The following is a 14,305-nucleotide window of genomic DNA, read 5'->3' as shown; positions in this document are numbered from 1 at the left end:
CCTCTTTCTCTCAGTGACAGGGACTCGATTCTCTTGGAGGTTCTGAGTTCTATCTGAGTGGTTAATTGGATGATTCATGATACGTGTGCCGAAACAGCACTGACAAGTTTTTCTACTCATGGTAGTTAAAATATGGGATATTATTATCTCGTGTCTCCTGTAGCAACAGGAGTAATATTTACTCAGCAGTGCATAATTCATGGAATAATGTGTTTTTTTTGCTATTGGTGGCAGAAAGAGAAATGGTTTGAGAAGGGCAAATTCTCTGTGCGACAAACATCTTAGATATTTTCAAAGGCAATAAGTAATAGTAGCCCATTTACTTTTTATCAGTACTTTCAGTCACAGTGTTACGCAAGCGAAAGTCCCCTTTTCTATTCTTTTAAATATAGCAGCATTTTGAGAAGTAGTGTTTGCACTAATAAAATAACATGGCGAAAACAGAAAACCTAGCCAAGTCTACATCTACAGGATTATTTTTTTTCTGATTGCCATTATGCGGTTTTGAAAGTTAAGATATATTATGAATTCTACCGCTTGTTAAGCATGAGGGATTCAAACTCAACCTTGTGTTGGATGTTTCCCTGTGGCACAGACAGTGCAAGTATGCTTGTCAGAAGTGAAAACATAGGTGGTTAAAATGGTAAGACCTCGTAAGTAGAAATGTGTCATTCGTCCTTTTTTTCATGGGAATCACTTTTTAACAATGCGTTGGTGTTAGCTTAAATCCCAGCCCACAATTCAGTTATCCAATTGTCAGTGCTTTTCATTCCTTCTTTACAATGCAAGTAAGGGTAGATTTAGGTGTAGAGACATTTATGACTCTCTGAGCTAACAAACAAGTAAATTCCAAACTTTTAGCAGATAGGTTATCTTTATTAGTTTAGGCATCTTGTGATTTATCAATTTTTATGTTGATTTCAGTTCTTTTATTAATATTTCTTAAGGACTGGCTACAAGACTGCAGCCCAGGGCAGAATTCCAGTAGTCAGGTGTAAGCAGAAGCATTTTTCAAACTGAGTTGTTCTAGATTTGTAGCAACATAAATATGATTAAACTACAGCCATCAGCATTTAAATTTCATCCTTTGCTAAAGAATATCTTTTTTGCAGTCTCTGTTAAGCTTCCTTTACTTCTGATCGGTTCAGAAGGTCTTCAAAGCCATCCTGTTTTCACACTGTTGTCTTGAATGGTTGTTTTACATCAGTATTTTGTTGATACTCAGATACCGTAGAGGATCAACCACTCTCGTGGAACCAACATTTCTATCATTTCATGATAGGATCTCCTGTAACAGCTGAGTGGTGTAAATTCACTAGGGGATGCTGCAGTTACACAGCTTTTCTTTAAAGTTTTCTTGCTGATGATCATACAAGCATATCTGCAGCCCCGAGAAGCATAAAAATGAAAGCATTCCCATTAGAGTAGCAGGCAGGAGGGCTGTTAATCAACTGTGTGTCTCATTAAAGAGAACTGGAAAGTATTCCTCTGCTGAGGCTTGATCCAGAGCCCATTGAAGTCAGCAGGTAGCTTTGAGTTAGATGGGGCCTGCAGTGTTTCAGATGAAATAACTATACAGCAGGAAATGTCATGGCTGTTTGTTTTAATAGATTCTTTCATCACTTGATCTTAGGGAAAGACGTAGATTGTTAGCTGGGTTTTTCTAGTGTTTTTTACTGGGAGGTCTGAGACTCCTCTGGCATAGGAAGTTTTAATGCACGCTGTACAGCTGATTCTGGGACTCCATGCGCTGTTGTACAGGACAAGAATTAAAAAATACCAAACAGCTCTGATGCCAATCTATTTTACTTAAAAATACTGAGGATAAAACAAGATAAATGGGCAGAAGACTTAGAACGCCCAAAGACAGCCTAGATGATCCTGTTTATCTTCTGAGATGTTACAGTTCATAGGATCTTCCTCTTTCTGTAGGATTTTGTCTCTGCATGCATCCTTCGAGACTGCTTTCCTACCAGTGCCTCTGGGAAGATAATCTTGATGCACTTCTGATTTATCTTCAGTAATGCCCTGGGGTCTTTTCATATGTTTTACTGCAGAGACAGCATGCATCATCTGCACTTCCAATAAGTTTCAAAGAATTTATTTGACTCTCAAGAGAGCACTGAAATTACACTGAAGTGTGGGTTGTTTTTTTTTTGTTTTGTTTCTTTTGTTTGTTTGTCTTGTTTTTTTACTTTGCCTAATTGGCTGCTTTGACTAATTGCACAGAGCTGACTGCCCATTTTGGTGTTGCGCTAGTTTTTAGTACCTGAATGTTATCCTTGCATCCTTTATGGCCAGTCAGCTTGACTGAAAAAACACTGCTTCAGCTAGGGGATTGTCTTTGGTAGGGACTGAGTTGACTTTAATGAGATGTAATGGCACCAGTCCTGCAGTAACAGCCTCTCATACCTCAAGAACTGTTCACATCACGTATCTACAAAGTGGATGCTTCATGTTTCCTAGAAGAAAAAATGGTAGTTTTCACCGTTCTGCATTCTCATTCCTTTTGTTTATTTTGTTACGTTACTTTCAAGTGCAGAAATTACAATTTCTTTTCTGCATGCTCACTATTTCCAGATGACTCAGGGAGGATTGAATCCTCCCTGTAAATAAGCAATCAAGAGAGCAAGCAGCAGTGCCCAGTATTTCTCCAGCTGAGTGTGGTGGAGTGCCATCTTGTGGGATTGTTATCACATTACTTACATTCGCTAGATTTAAATGGGGAACTTCTGTCTGTGGGTTTGGTGAGTGCTATCCCTTTTGCCACAGAGGGATACCTGCACATTTGTCTCGTCATAAGAGCTAGATTAAACTACCAAGTGCTAAAGTAGTACTGAGAGGAACTAATTGTAAATGACTTTTTAAAATATATAGGAGGTCTCAAAGAGACAATACTGTTGATAAACGTGTGCAATGAATATATTCATGTATGTACTGGCCCAGCAAAGGAAAATTTCAAAGAGAGATATGAAGAAGAGTCAGAAAGAATGTATATATACACTCAGGGAATATACATGTGTGTGTATGTATATGTGTATTCAAAGAATATATGTATGTGTATTTTGTCACTGAATGTGCTTCAGCTATGTTCAGTTAGTTTTAGTCTCTCTTTTTAATTAAGCAGTTGAGCATCACATTGAGTTTATACGTGGGAATGATCATATGAAGAAAACTTCATATTTATATCTGTGCTTAGTGGTGCCAGAAAGATGAGAACATGCAATATCATTTATATATAAAGTTTTTCAGGTCCCAGAGATAACTAAAACATTTAGATAAATGTCAGTGTCATAAATGTAATGTCCTGTATGATCTAGAAATGTGCATACAAATCCTGTAGGTGAAGCTTCAGGGATAAATCCCCACTCAGTTGCTTTTAAGTCTTGTACTTTAGTTTCAAGAACCCATTTGTGATTTTTGTCTCATTTTCAGTAAATAATTATGCGTTTAAGAAGCAGGAAATCTTATAGGCTAGGCAGAATTTCAGAGCCTGCCTTGAGGAAAATGATGCACAGACTCTCAGCTTGCTCTGGTGAGATGCCTGAGGACATATTTGTATTCTAAAAAGTAAATCAGATTATAATTTAGATAGCTAACACTAGATTAGGATTGCTTACAATGTGTTGATGTGAATTGTTTTGGAAACTCAGGTGTTCACTGGGAAAATCTGTCTGACCTTGGTTTGCCAATGAATTTTACTTTAGTGCAGATGCCACATAAAGTTCATACTCATCTGAGCAAAGAAGAATATTACTTGAAATCAAAACGCAATGCTCAACAAATGCCAAAGGCTGTCTGAGCTGAAGAGTTGAAAGGGAAAATTACTTTGTGTTCACATTGAAAGCAGACCGTGTGAGTTTCATTACTCATATGAGCATTTTTTTCTTGTCACACTGTTTCTCTTTTCTTGCTAGAACAGCAGTAAAATAGCCTAAGTGTGCTATGCAGTAGAAGTTTGAAAATATCAGTGGTGGCTTCTTTATATAGTTTATTTACCTCTTTCTGATCTGGAGGGATTTACTCACATCAGACACAGACTCATACTTAGGGTATAAGGTCACCAGTGTGGAAGATAAAATGCAAATTTGAATTTGTAGCTTGTGTATTTTCCTCTTTCCCTAGCAGTGAGGGTGAGTTAGCAATGTTTTTATTCCTATTCTCTCAGTGTTCTTGCTGAATTCTCTCTGGTAAACATATGAGAAATCTGACTACCATATCAATAGCACTTGAGCACTGAATCTCTCATCTAAACTATTCAATTTCAGAAGTATGACTGACCACTCGAAGTACGGTATATTCTAGATAATAGTTGCAGATAACCATTCATGATTCATCTGCTCTCTGTACAAACTGAACCTGAAACCCATACAAGCAAAATTGTTATCAACATCAACTTGGGAGTAATTTAGAATTATTGCATGGATGAAAACATTAGGAATGAACTGAGGTAAACAGGAAATTTTATCCTAGAATGGATGTAGTTTGCCAGGAGAGTGTAGCAGATTTTAGGTAGCAGAGTCATTTTACGGCACAAAATTCCCGATGTGTGAACGATCTTGTTTCAGTATTTTCTGCACAGCAGTTTGCTTAACAATGTTGGAGCCATATAATAAGGATTTGTGTAATAATGTTCCAAGACAGGAAGGGATTTCCCAGCATAACTGCCTGTTTTCAAAGCCTGGCAGACCTACATTAACTGGTTTTGTTTAGTAGCAGAGTTACTGTTTGACATTTACATCTTCTTGTTCCCTTTTCTTTTCATGGGCAGTAAGCTTTTATTTTGTATTCAGGCCAAGTATATGGATACAGTTTTAATAAATTGGCATAGTATATTAATATTACCAGTTGAATAATTATACAAACTGTGTTTCTATGCAGCTTTGCTAGAGTTAGATACAAGAAGGTCCTAAAATTCTCTTTCTGATTGCCGTATCCATGGCCAGGTCACTTTTTCTGTTTTGAAGTTAATGGAGCTGCACGTGAAATACAGAATTGCTTATTTCTTTTAGACAGCACACTGACATGTCAATAAAAAAGAAGAACCTTTTTTATACTATTAATATTATCTAGCCTGAGTTGTGGCAAATAGCCTGAAATAATATGACAGAAATTAACACAAGAGTAACATTAAAAGGAAATTTTCTAATTTGAGATCTGACACTATTCCAGTCTTCAAAGTGTTACTGAATATTTAATAAATTGGACATCTACTCAAAGAACATGGTCTGAATTATTTAAGGGCATCTCACACCGCTGGGTATTTAACTACTTTAGCACTGAAGATCATAACTGAGGCTTAGTTATTCTGATGTTTGTTCCCAAGCTTGCTCTCATTCTATATTATTTTTTATTACGAAAGCAATATCAGTCTAGAAACTACAAGCCAAACTAAGTGGATATTCTTCAAATACTATGTAAGAATACTCTATAATTCCTCTAGCCCTCATGGTTCTCTTAAAGCATGCTCTGGGAAAAAAAATTCCGTGAGCCTGTAAGACCATTCCATGCAGCACATTTTCCATTACTACAGTGCTTGTTCTCAGAGGCAATGTTTGATGCTCACATTGTGGTGAGCTGAATCTTTGTCACACTGCTGCGTATTTATTATCTCTAATGAATGTAACATCTGGTTAGTGGTGCTTGACAGAAGAGTTTCTGCTCACAGTCTATAGAGAAGGGTAATAATTAGATGACTTAGAGACTAGTGGCCTGTCTACGTGTTTTTTCTCTTCGTGGTTAAAAATATTTATTTACTGTTACTTAAAGTAATTTTGAAGATGAGTGTCTTATTTAGAAAACAGGAGAAAAATTGATTTGGTTTTTGAGGTAACTTCTTTGAAATGAGTAGAACTGATTTGCACAAGTTAAGAATGGGATCTTCAAAGATCATTTCATTGGTCTGAAGTGAGAACCTATGCTCCTCTTCTAGTCTGTGCAAAAAAGAGGAGGAAAGAAGATTGCTTCCAAAAGGTAATTCAGCTGGCCTTAAATGTCTGTCTTGGGCACTTGTGGGGAAGGATTCATCTCATCCTCTCTCTCTGCTTTTCCCGTAAGATTGACAAGCTTAAATATAATTTATGATGGAATCACAGAATGGTTTGTGCTGGAGAGGACCTTTGAGGGTCACTGGCCCAACTCCCTTGCAATGAACAGGCACACCTACAGCTTGATGAGGCCCTCAGAGCCATGTCCAGCCTGCCCCTGAATGTCTTCAAGGATGGGACACTCACCACATCTCTGGGCAACCTGTTCCAATGCCTCACTACCCTCACCATAAGAAAACAAACAAACAAAAACCCACAACTTTTTTCCTATATCCAATCTAAATCTCCCTTCTTTTAGTTTGAAGTAGTTTCCCCTTGTCCTATCACAACAGACCCTGCTAAGGAGTCTGTCCTCTTCTTTCTTACAGCTTCCCTTTAGATACTGAAATGTGGCTAGAGATGCATGTTCTCAGGTAATGTGTATTTCTTATCGCTGCATAAGAGAGTTAAGTGACTGGATGATAATAAGCTGAATAATTTTCTAGACTCCTATTTCTCTACTAGGTGATATTAAAGATGCTACAGAGTGCTATGGGTAGTAGTGTTTCCATGAGGAAGATCACAATGATCACACGTATCTTTATCTTATCATCGTGTTTCTGCTTAAAATTTTGGTACATGTAGGTTGATTAGGATAAATTGAAATAAGTTTGAGGATAATGGGTTATTGCTGCATGAAAGCAACACAAAATAACTTTGATGGTGTTAAAATATACAGTAGTCAGTGTGAGTAACGTATAAATTGGTGTTCATTGGTATTTGCGTGAATATATGCCTTAAAATCATAGAAGCACAGAATTGTTTGAGTTGGAAAGGATCCTTAAAGGTCATCTAGTCCAACTCCTCTGCAGTGAATGGGAACACCTACAGTTCGGGTGCTCAGAGCCCCATCCACCCTGACCCTGACTGTCTCCAGGGACAGGGCACCTACCACCTCTCTGGGCAACCTGTGTCAGTGTCTCACTACTCTTACGGTAAAAAAAAAAACCCTTTTCCCTATATCCCATTTAAATCTCTTTTACTTGGAAACCGTTTCCCCTGGTCCTGTCACAACAGGGCTGGCTGAAGAGTCTATCCCCTTCTTTCTTACCGACCCTTTTATACTGAAAGGCCACCATCAGATCTCCCTGGAGCTTTCTCTTCTCCAGGCTGAAGCAGCATTTCTGCAGTACTTCTCAGATCAATCCAGAACATTTTAAGTGTTTGAACTCCAACCCTGGAGGAGCAGGGCACCTTCTATTTATCAGTGTGGTTCTTACCCACACTGGACAGCCCACTGCCCATAAAAAAGCTTTGCTTCATTATTCCAAAGTCTCGGTCTTATGTTGAGCTTAAATGGAGTGACAGTCTTCCATTTATTGCACACGCTGACAAATACTGATTAGATTGTGCATAGATAGGAATTGGTTTCAGAATGCTTTTACGTTGTCCCTGAACTAAGCATCACAGCATAAAGTGGTTTCGAGTTCCCGACATAATAATCCAAGTATGTGAACACATCCAGCTACTCGTAGATCAGGATCTGCTTGTCTTAGGGATAGATTGCATAAACAAGGCCAAAGTGGTAAAGTTGTATGCATTCGCACAGATGATGGAAATCAGCCTCCTGTTTAAAGCATTAGATCACACATGATTGAGCACTGTAATGAAGATTCAGTTATTTATTCTAAAAGGAGAAATCTTACATTGAAGAAGAAATGTATGCTTTCATTTAAAGCATTACATTGCATGTGATTGAGAATTGTTATGACTATTGAGTTATTTATTCTAAAAGGAGAAATCTTACATTGAAGAAGAAATTTATCTGTTTGGCAGACTTGTCTTTGGTACCACTTGGAAGTGGGGATAGAGTTAATTTTAAGCTGTCTTTATTGTTTCTTAATTACCAGGCTGGCTGAAATTAGACCATGCTTTTGTGCTATATGGAATCATTCTGTTCATGTTCTTAAAGGCTGGTTGGAGAAGGCAGTGCTGCCAGGGCATAGAGTCTTTAACCATTTGCCTCACTGACAAAAATTTTGACAGTGTCTGAACCAAAAGTTTTCTTTCTTGAATCTTGACGTTTTTCTTCGTTATCATCGTGTTCTGACTTGGAATTTCCACAGTTCACAAAACCAAGGTCTGTCAATATTGTATTATGAGGGAAGGGGACAATGAAAGCTGATATCATGTCGGAATGACACTTTAAGTAAATAGAGCAGGATTTTTGAAATTCTTCAAATATATTTCCACAAGCTATTGGAATACCTTATGTCTTGAATGTTATAGGAAAGAAAACCAGTGGTTAATGATTGTAAAGCAGAGCTAGTTAATTCTGTCTCCTCCCCACCTACGCATATTAATACACTGACATTTGATTTCTTCTAAGTTATGTCTTTTCTCTAACCCTGCTGCTTTGTTTGCTATATTTCCCAGACTGCAACCTTGTGAGCTGCTGTAATGTCTATCAGTATAAGTCATATTGAAAGACCAAGGCTTTGATAGCTTATGTTAATAACATAAATTGAAGAGAAACATGAGATACACAGAAGAAAAAAAAAAAAACTATAGATCCTATTGCTTGAGAGGAGGGAAACAACTAATCTCAAGGCTACCATCTCCAAATGAACTTTTCAGACTAACTGCTCAACTCTTTTCTTTTTATCTCTCTCTTTTTTTTTTATTTTTAATCTTCAACCATGCTGTTAGATATTTGTATTCTTAATGAAAATGAAGTGTGTGGCTAAAAGTTTTTTTGTATTTACAAAGCAAAATGTGCTTGTTGAGGTGTGAGGATGAAGGAGGAATATGGCATAGTAATCCTTCTCTCACTTGTCTTTACTTTTCCCATTTGAATAGCCTTAGTGTAGCCTCAACCTTGCATGTACAAGCCCACGTTGTAACATTTCTGGTTTTTACCTGTTATTTGGACTTGGTTCTCTCTCATGTTATATTTGTTGAAGGATTTGTTGATGTCTAATAAGTTCTTGTGCCTCAGTTGGGTTAATACCAGATGACAACATTCATTTATTTTTTTTCACTTCTGGCAAGAAATATTGTGAGCTCCATTATATGCTAAAATTATTCAGACAAGTGACAATTTGTTTTAAACTGGGATGATTTACAGTTCTTAGGCTGGGAATAATAGCTGAGTGTTAACAAGAGTGGGATGATACTGCTGTGCTGATGCTTTATTAACTGTGAGGAACTTGTATTTCTTTGTTCTGTAAAACCAGGGCGTGCTTTCCACCTTAAAGGCAGTTGAGATTAAATAGTCTTTTCAATTAGCAGGACTATGAATACTGCTGCAGCACTTCATGTTCCCATCTCGTCTGCAGATGCACAACAGGCACAGACACTTGTAAGATCAAGGTCAAACTGCCTGCATTATAAATAATAGAAAATATTAATTCACTCATAGATGCGGAGGCAGAGATGAATAATCTTTATTTGCAGTTTATCTGTACATCTGAGTATTTGAAGGACTCAATTAACGACAACACAAAGAATCCTACATCGTGTCCTTCTCAAAGGTCTTTAAGGAACAGTTCAGTGCTGTGTACTACATGCTCTCTGTGTTCATCGAGGGGGATAGTTTTCCAGGTTTCCTACTTTCATGGTGATGCAAGAAAAGAGATAATTTTATGTAAGAGAGTAAATAAATAGTATAAGAGTGAAGAGAAGTTATTCCATTTTAGATTTTACTATCCCAGGGCATGGGATTTCTCTAGAAAGTTAGGTTCTGTAAGTTGGTCACTAAAATCTGACATGTGAGAAGGTCTTTTTGCAGGGCCTACCTTTAAAGGTAGAATGCATGTGAGGTTTTTTAAAAGCTCAGTTGAAGCTGAAAACTGCTTACCTATTGATTTCATTGGAAAGGGTCAGTCCATAGTGAGAACTTTTGGATATCTCCCGAATCTCTTAGGAATGTGTCTAAAAGCTTTCCTGCCAATTTATTACTTAGCAGTATATCAAACTGAGACTTACACTTCATGATACAGTTGCTATCTATTCATCATGATAGAACTAGGCAAGGATCGTACTACCTTTTAAATAAATTTCTTAAATAATAACTCAAATCTACTTTGAACCTCAAGCCTTAATTTTTGGAAAAATACTGATGGAAAATTAAATTTAATTAAACCATTGTTAGGAATTAAATGCAAAGTGAGCTTTGATAAGATATAGCCTGAGCCTGTCAGACTTTTTAAGGTAGCTGAAGATATCTTCGAGTCATGCCAGCCTTTTGCAAGAATCACTGAATTTGTCAGTGAAAGTGCTGGTACTGAAATGTCTGCAATTCAAACAGCAAATTCTTGACTTGTTGTGCAATGGATTTCATTTCAGAGGAAAATATCAATGCTAGTTTCGTATAAGTAGAGGTATGCACTCTGGGCTCACTAATGTTAAAAAAAGAGTTTTCAAGTGGGACTTGCATGTTTTATAAGCTTCATAAGTGAGAGTCTGGAAGCTTGAAGTGATGCAGGATTAGGAGATTTTTTTTTGCTAGCTTTCTGTTATTGACGTATACTATTTTGACTGCATTTGTTATAGTCTTAGCACTGAGATTCTGATTAGATTCCTTTGCAAAATGAAAATGCGTAGGTGTATTTGTCTGACAAAGGAAGATCTGTATAACTTTTGCTTTCAGACTCAAGTTAATTTGTGCAAGATGTGGACACAGCTTTGGAGAAGTTCTAATCCTTATCATTTAATAAAATATTGATAATAACCTTTATTCTGATTCACGCTTCTAGCTATTAAACCTGTTTCATGTTTCATCATAACATTATTGAATTAGGCTAAAGCATCTGTTTGATGTGATTTGACTGTATTTAGGTAATGTTTAGATGTGTTTAGGTAATGTCCATACAGCCTATGTGAGGTACTGGTTGCATGAAAAAAATGAGGAAGGCGTGCAGATGTGATTTAAAGTGTAATGAAGTGGAAGAGAAGGACTCTGTTTTTTAACTGGCTTATAAAGACAGACATACATTATATAATTACAATAAAATTATTTTTATTTTTCCAAAATGTACAACAGATAGTACAGATGCTTACAGATGTACTTTGAGAACACATACTTTTCCTACTTTTTGGTGCAAGCTACTCTGTTTCACAGTTTTTATTCAGAATTCCTTCATCCAGAATTGAATAATTCCCGACGTGAGCAACATGCTTGGATTTAGCTGAAGGTCAACTCTTGTTTGAAATGACAGGCAATTTCATTTACCTGTTTCTTTACCACTTTTAAAATTTCAGTGCACCAAAGTCAATGTCCATGATGATACATCTCATAAATAAAGTAAAGAATGCTCATATCTTACAGTAAAAAAAATTACAAATGAAATAAATTAAAAGGTCTATACAAAGAGTGATCCACACTATCAGACAAATGCCCTTCAGATAAACATTTCTGTAAGGATCTCAAAAGCAGACATGACAGCTGGTCAAGTAATACAAAAATAGTATTGGAAAGTACCTCAAGAAGTGAACTTCCACATTCCCTACATCGTGACAGGTTACCATTGCTGCTGTTATTCCCAATAGGCCTACATGGTCTTAAAGTTCTTGTTCTTTCTGTCACTACTGCACAGATACCCCTCTATCTTCTTTCTTTTCCCCACCTCCTTGACAATTTATTTCTAAATAAATAAGACAGTGGCTGTCTTTTCCTTTTGAGAAATCTGCTAATGACGTTCATTGTTCTGTTCGCTGTAAGCATGGCAAACTGACTGTTCTTTTTGTTATAGTCTTCAAGCATGTAAACGGTTCCACTTTTTTTTCCCCCAGATCTTTCTACCCCTAAGAAAAACAGCTACACCTGAAAAAAAAACAAAAAAAACACCAACCCTTTTTCTATTAAGACACATTATTTTGGCCTCCGTTAGTTCTATTCTGTGGACTTTCTCCAATTACTCAGTGCCTTGAAGTTCAGTGTCCAGAACTGGAAATAACATCTTCGTTGAGGTCCTCAGAAGGTTGAACAGAATAGTGGAAGTAGGTTGTATCTTGTTGGCTCTACCCTGTACCCTGTATCAGCTTTTCCATAGTAGTATGGTATTGTTAACTGATTCTCTCCTTGTATAGCTTCCAAATCTTCTGTGCAGAACTGCTGCTGAACTGGTTGCTCTTCATTGTGTATCTGTGTAGATGACTGTTTCAGTAGATTGAATTCTGTAGTTTTCAGACCAGAGGTAATTCTCCATTCTGATTCAGTCCCGCTCTTTCCCATTCATTTTGGTCACTGCAGAATTAGGTTGCTGCAGAGCTGTACAAACTTCTGTTCTCAGAGGCACTACTGCAGACTACTTGCAATGTATGTTCTGACTCCAGATTTGCCCTGCCAGGGTCCGGTTTCTCTAAATTCTCTAGATTTATCCCCGTTTCATTTGTGAATCTCCTCTAATAAAATAATTCTTATGTTTTGTTGCATAATGAGAGAAAATCCACAAATTTCAGATTTGTGGCAATATTTCACAATTTTTTGAGGTTGACAGCACAGCAGTGAGTTAGCCAGGCATTAACTGGATAGCCTTCGTGTCATTTGTTATTGTGGCGTTGAGCCAGAGCTAGCAAGCCTTAATGAGAAAGCAGAAGAGTTTGGTCACTTTCAACATTTGAACATAGGTTTTTTGGCTCTTAAATAAACATGCTGTTACTGTTTACAGAGCGTAATAACTGCATGAAGTATTTTGCTGAAAGAAGTCAGAATCTCAGCTAAAAGAGGTTTCCAGTCTAACTAGAATTTAGACAGTAAGGACATGGATGTTGCTTGTAATTAAAATCGGTGCTGCAAGGCTTTTTAAAATAAGTGAGTTCTGAGGAGAGATGGAAATGAGCGCATCATAAAGTTTTTAAAAGCATAAGATAGTATGGAATAAGCTAAGTGAACTAAGCTGTGGAAATAAAGAAACATAAAGAATGAAGATGGAATAAAGAAGAGTGGGCAAGACAGAATCTGCATCCTGTACATTCGTGCAAATGACTTTAAGGGAAACAATGGGAAAAGTAGAGAAGGGCTGAAGAGACGTGTAATCAGTAGCTCTCCATTTTGGCCTTAAAAATTTTTGTTTCAAGCTTGGCAGTTTCTCAGTAGCCTTGTCTGTTAACTCAGCCTCAGCCTGTGCAATTCCCTTATCTACTTAGAAGTGAAAATTTAAAGCCAAGCTGCCATATCGAGTACCCTTCATTGATTGCTTCCGTTGTGACTAAAGGAGCAGTAGGATGGCCCCAGTCCCCTCACAGTGCAGTCGGTGCTGTCAGTGTCACAGGTCTCACAGTGGCACGCTGTAGCTACTGGGTATGAGTAAAAAGATTCAGGGTGGTCACCGCAGCCAGGGATCTTCACTGTTTCATACACAACCTCCTTGAAGGTACATATTTGCTGAACAGATGAGACCGGTGGATATTTGTAGACTGGATCCTGAAAATTGTGAGAGAGAAATACTTATTTTGAAATTTGTTAAGGAGAAGAATGCCACATTTTCACAAAGTAGATAAAAGACCTGATGTGAAACCTAATAAAAATAGTGGGGAAAATCCCACTGAAATCAAAAGTATCTGGATCTATGGGTCTATATATTTCTTCTTTCAAGAGAACTGGCCAATGGTTTCATTTTTCAAACTGAACAGAAAGCAGTGATCCAGAGGATCATACTTCCAGCTCTAGTTATACAATGTGACTGTAATGCATGCAGCCAAATAAAGATCCAAATGTGCATTTAATTTCTTATCAAACAACAGAGCAGTTATTCGGCCCTTTGTTTCACAAGGCTAATCTTGATCATGTCCATTATAAACTGGACAAACAGCTTGTTCATACCTCACTCGAATACTTAACTAAGCTCATGACTCTCACCCTTGTGAAACAGTATCCTGAGCACCACGTGGCATTCACCGTAATGCAGAGTTCACATTCTTCTCTTTCCACTGCTATAGTAATATTGGTGAGTTCACAGCTATAGCAACAGATTGCTTTCCAGCAAAATAAAAGCACGTAACAGTTAAGTGTCTTCATCCTGTGTACAAAGCAGAAAGTGTATTTGTACTGTCAGAATGTGTAATTATTGTTTACAGGAAGTATTAATAGCAGAGATAAATTAAGTCTTTACATTACAATCAAGTGTTTCTATTGTAGCAAACCTTCAGCAACAGCTCTGATCAGTGAGAACAGAGGGAAAAGTTATTAAGTCGATCTCTCTGTGTATGTATAGGTTTTCCTAAGCAACTGAAGTCGTATATCAGCAATCCTTGCAGAGCAATAGCAGCTGAGCAAC

The 14,305-nt window shown here is 37.3% G+C and overlaps 1 protein-coding gene across 1 annotated transcript; it reads right to left on the bottom strand.

Moving 5' to 3' along the window:
* Positions 1–13,215: 13,215 nt before the first annotated feature.
* On the bottom strand, positions 13,216–14,046 carry FSHB (follicle stimulating hormone subunit beta). Its single transcript, XM_042882748.1, has 2 exons — positions 13,888–14,046; positions 13,216–13,452 (listed from the first exon to the last, which is right to left on the bottom strand). Exons 1-2 carry the CDS (start codon positions 14,044–14,046, stop codon positions 13,216–13,218), a joined length of 396 nt encoding a protein of 131 aa, XP_042738682.1.
* Positions 14,047–14,305: the final 259 nt, after the last annotated feature.

The sequence above is a fragment of the Lagopus leucura genome, unplaced genomic scaffold (assembly GCF_019238085.1).
Source record: "Lagopus leucura isolate 7727_CA_CO unplaced genomic scaffold, USGS_WTPT01 Super-Scaffold_100035, whole genome shotgun sequence".
In the NCBI taxonomy this organism is placed as follows: Eukaryota; Metazoa; Chordata; class Aves; order Galliformes; family Phasianidae; genus Lagopus; species Lagopus leucura.
Note: the sequence above shows the minus strand (reverse complement) of the source record. Positions and strands in the feature narration are given on the sequence as shown.

Excerpts from the sequence above, each read along its gene's own strand:
- FSHB (XM_042882748.1), bottom strand. The coding sequence starts at position 14,046 with ATGAAGACACTTAACTGTTACGTGCTTTTATTTTGCTGGAAAGCAATC. Across the intron at positions 13,453-13,887 it reads CAGGATACTGTTTCACAAGG|GATCCAGTCTACAAATATCC; the intron begins GTGAGAGTCATG and ends CACAATTTTCAG.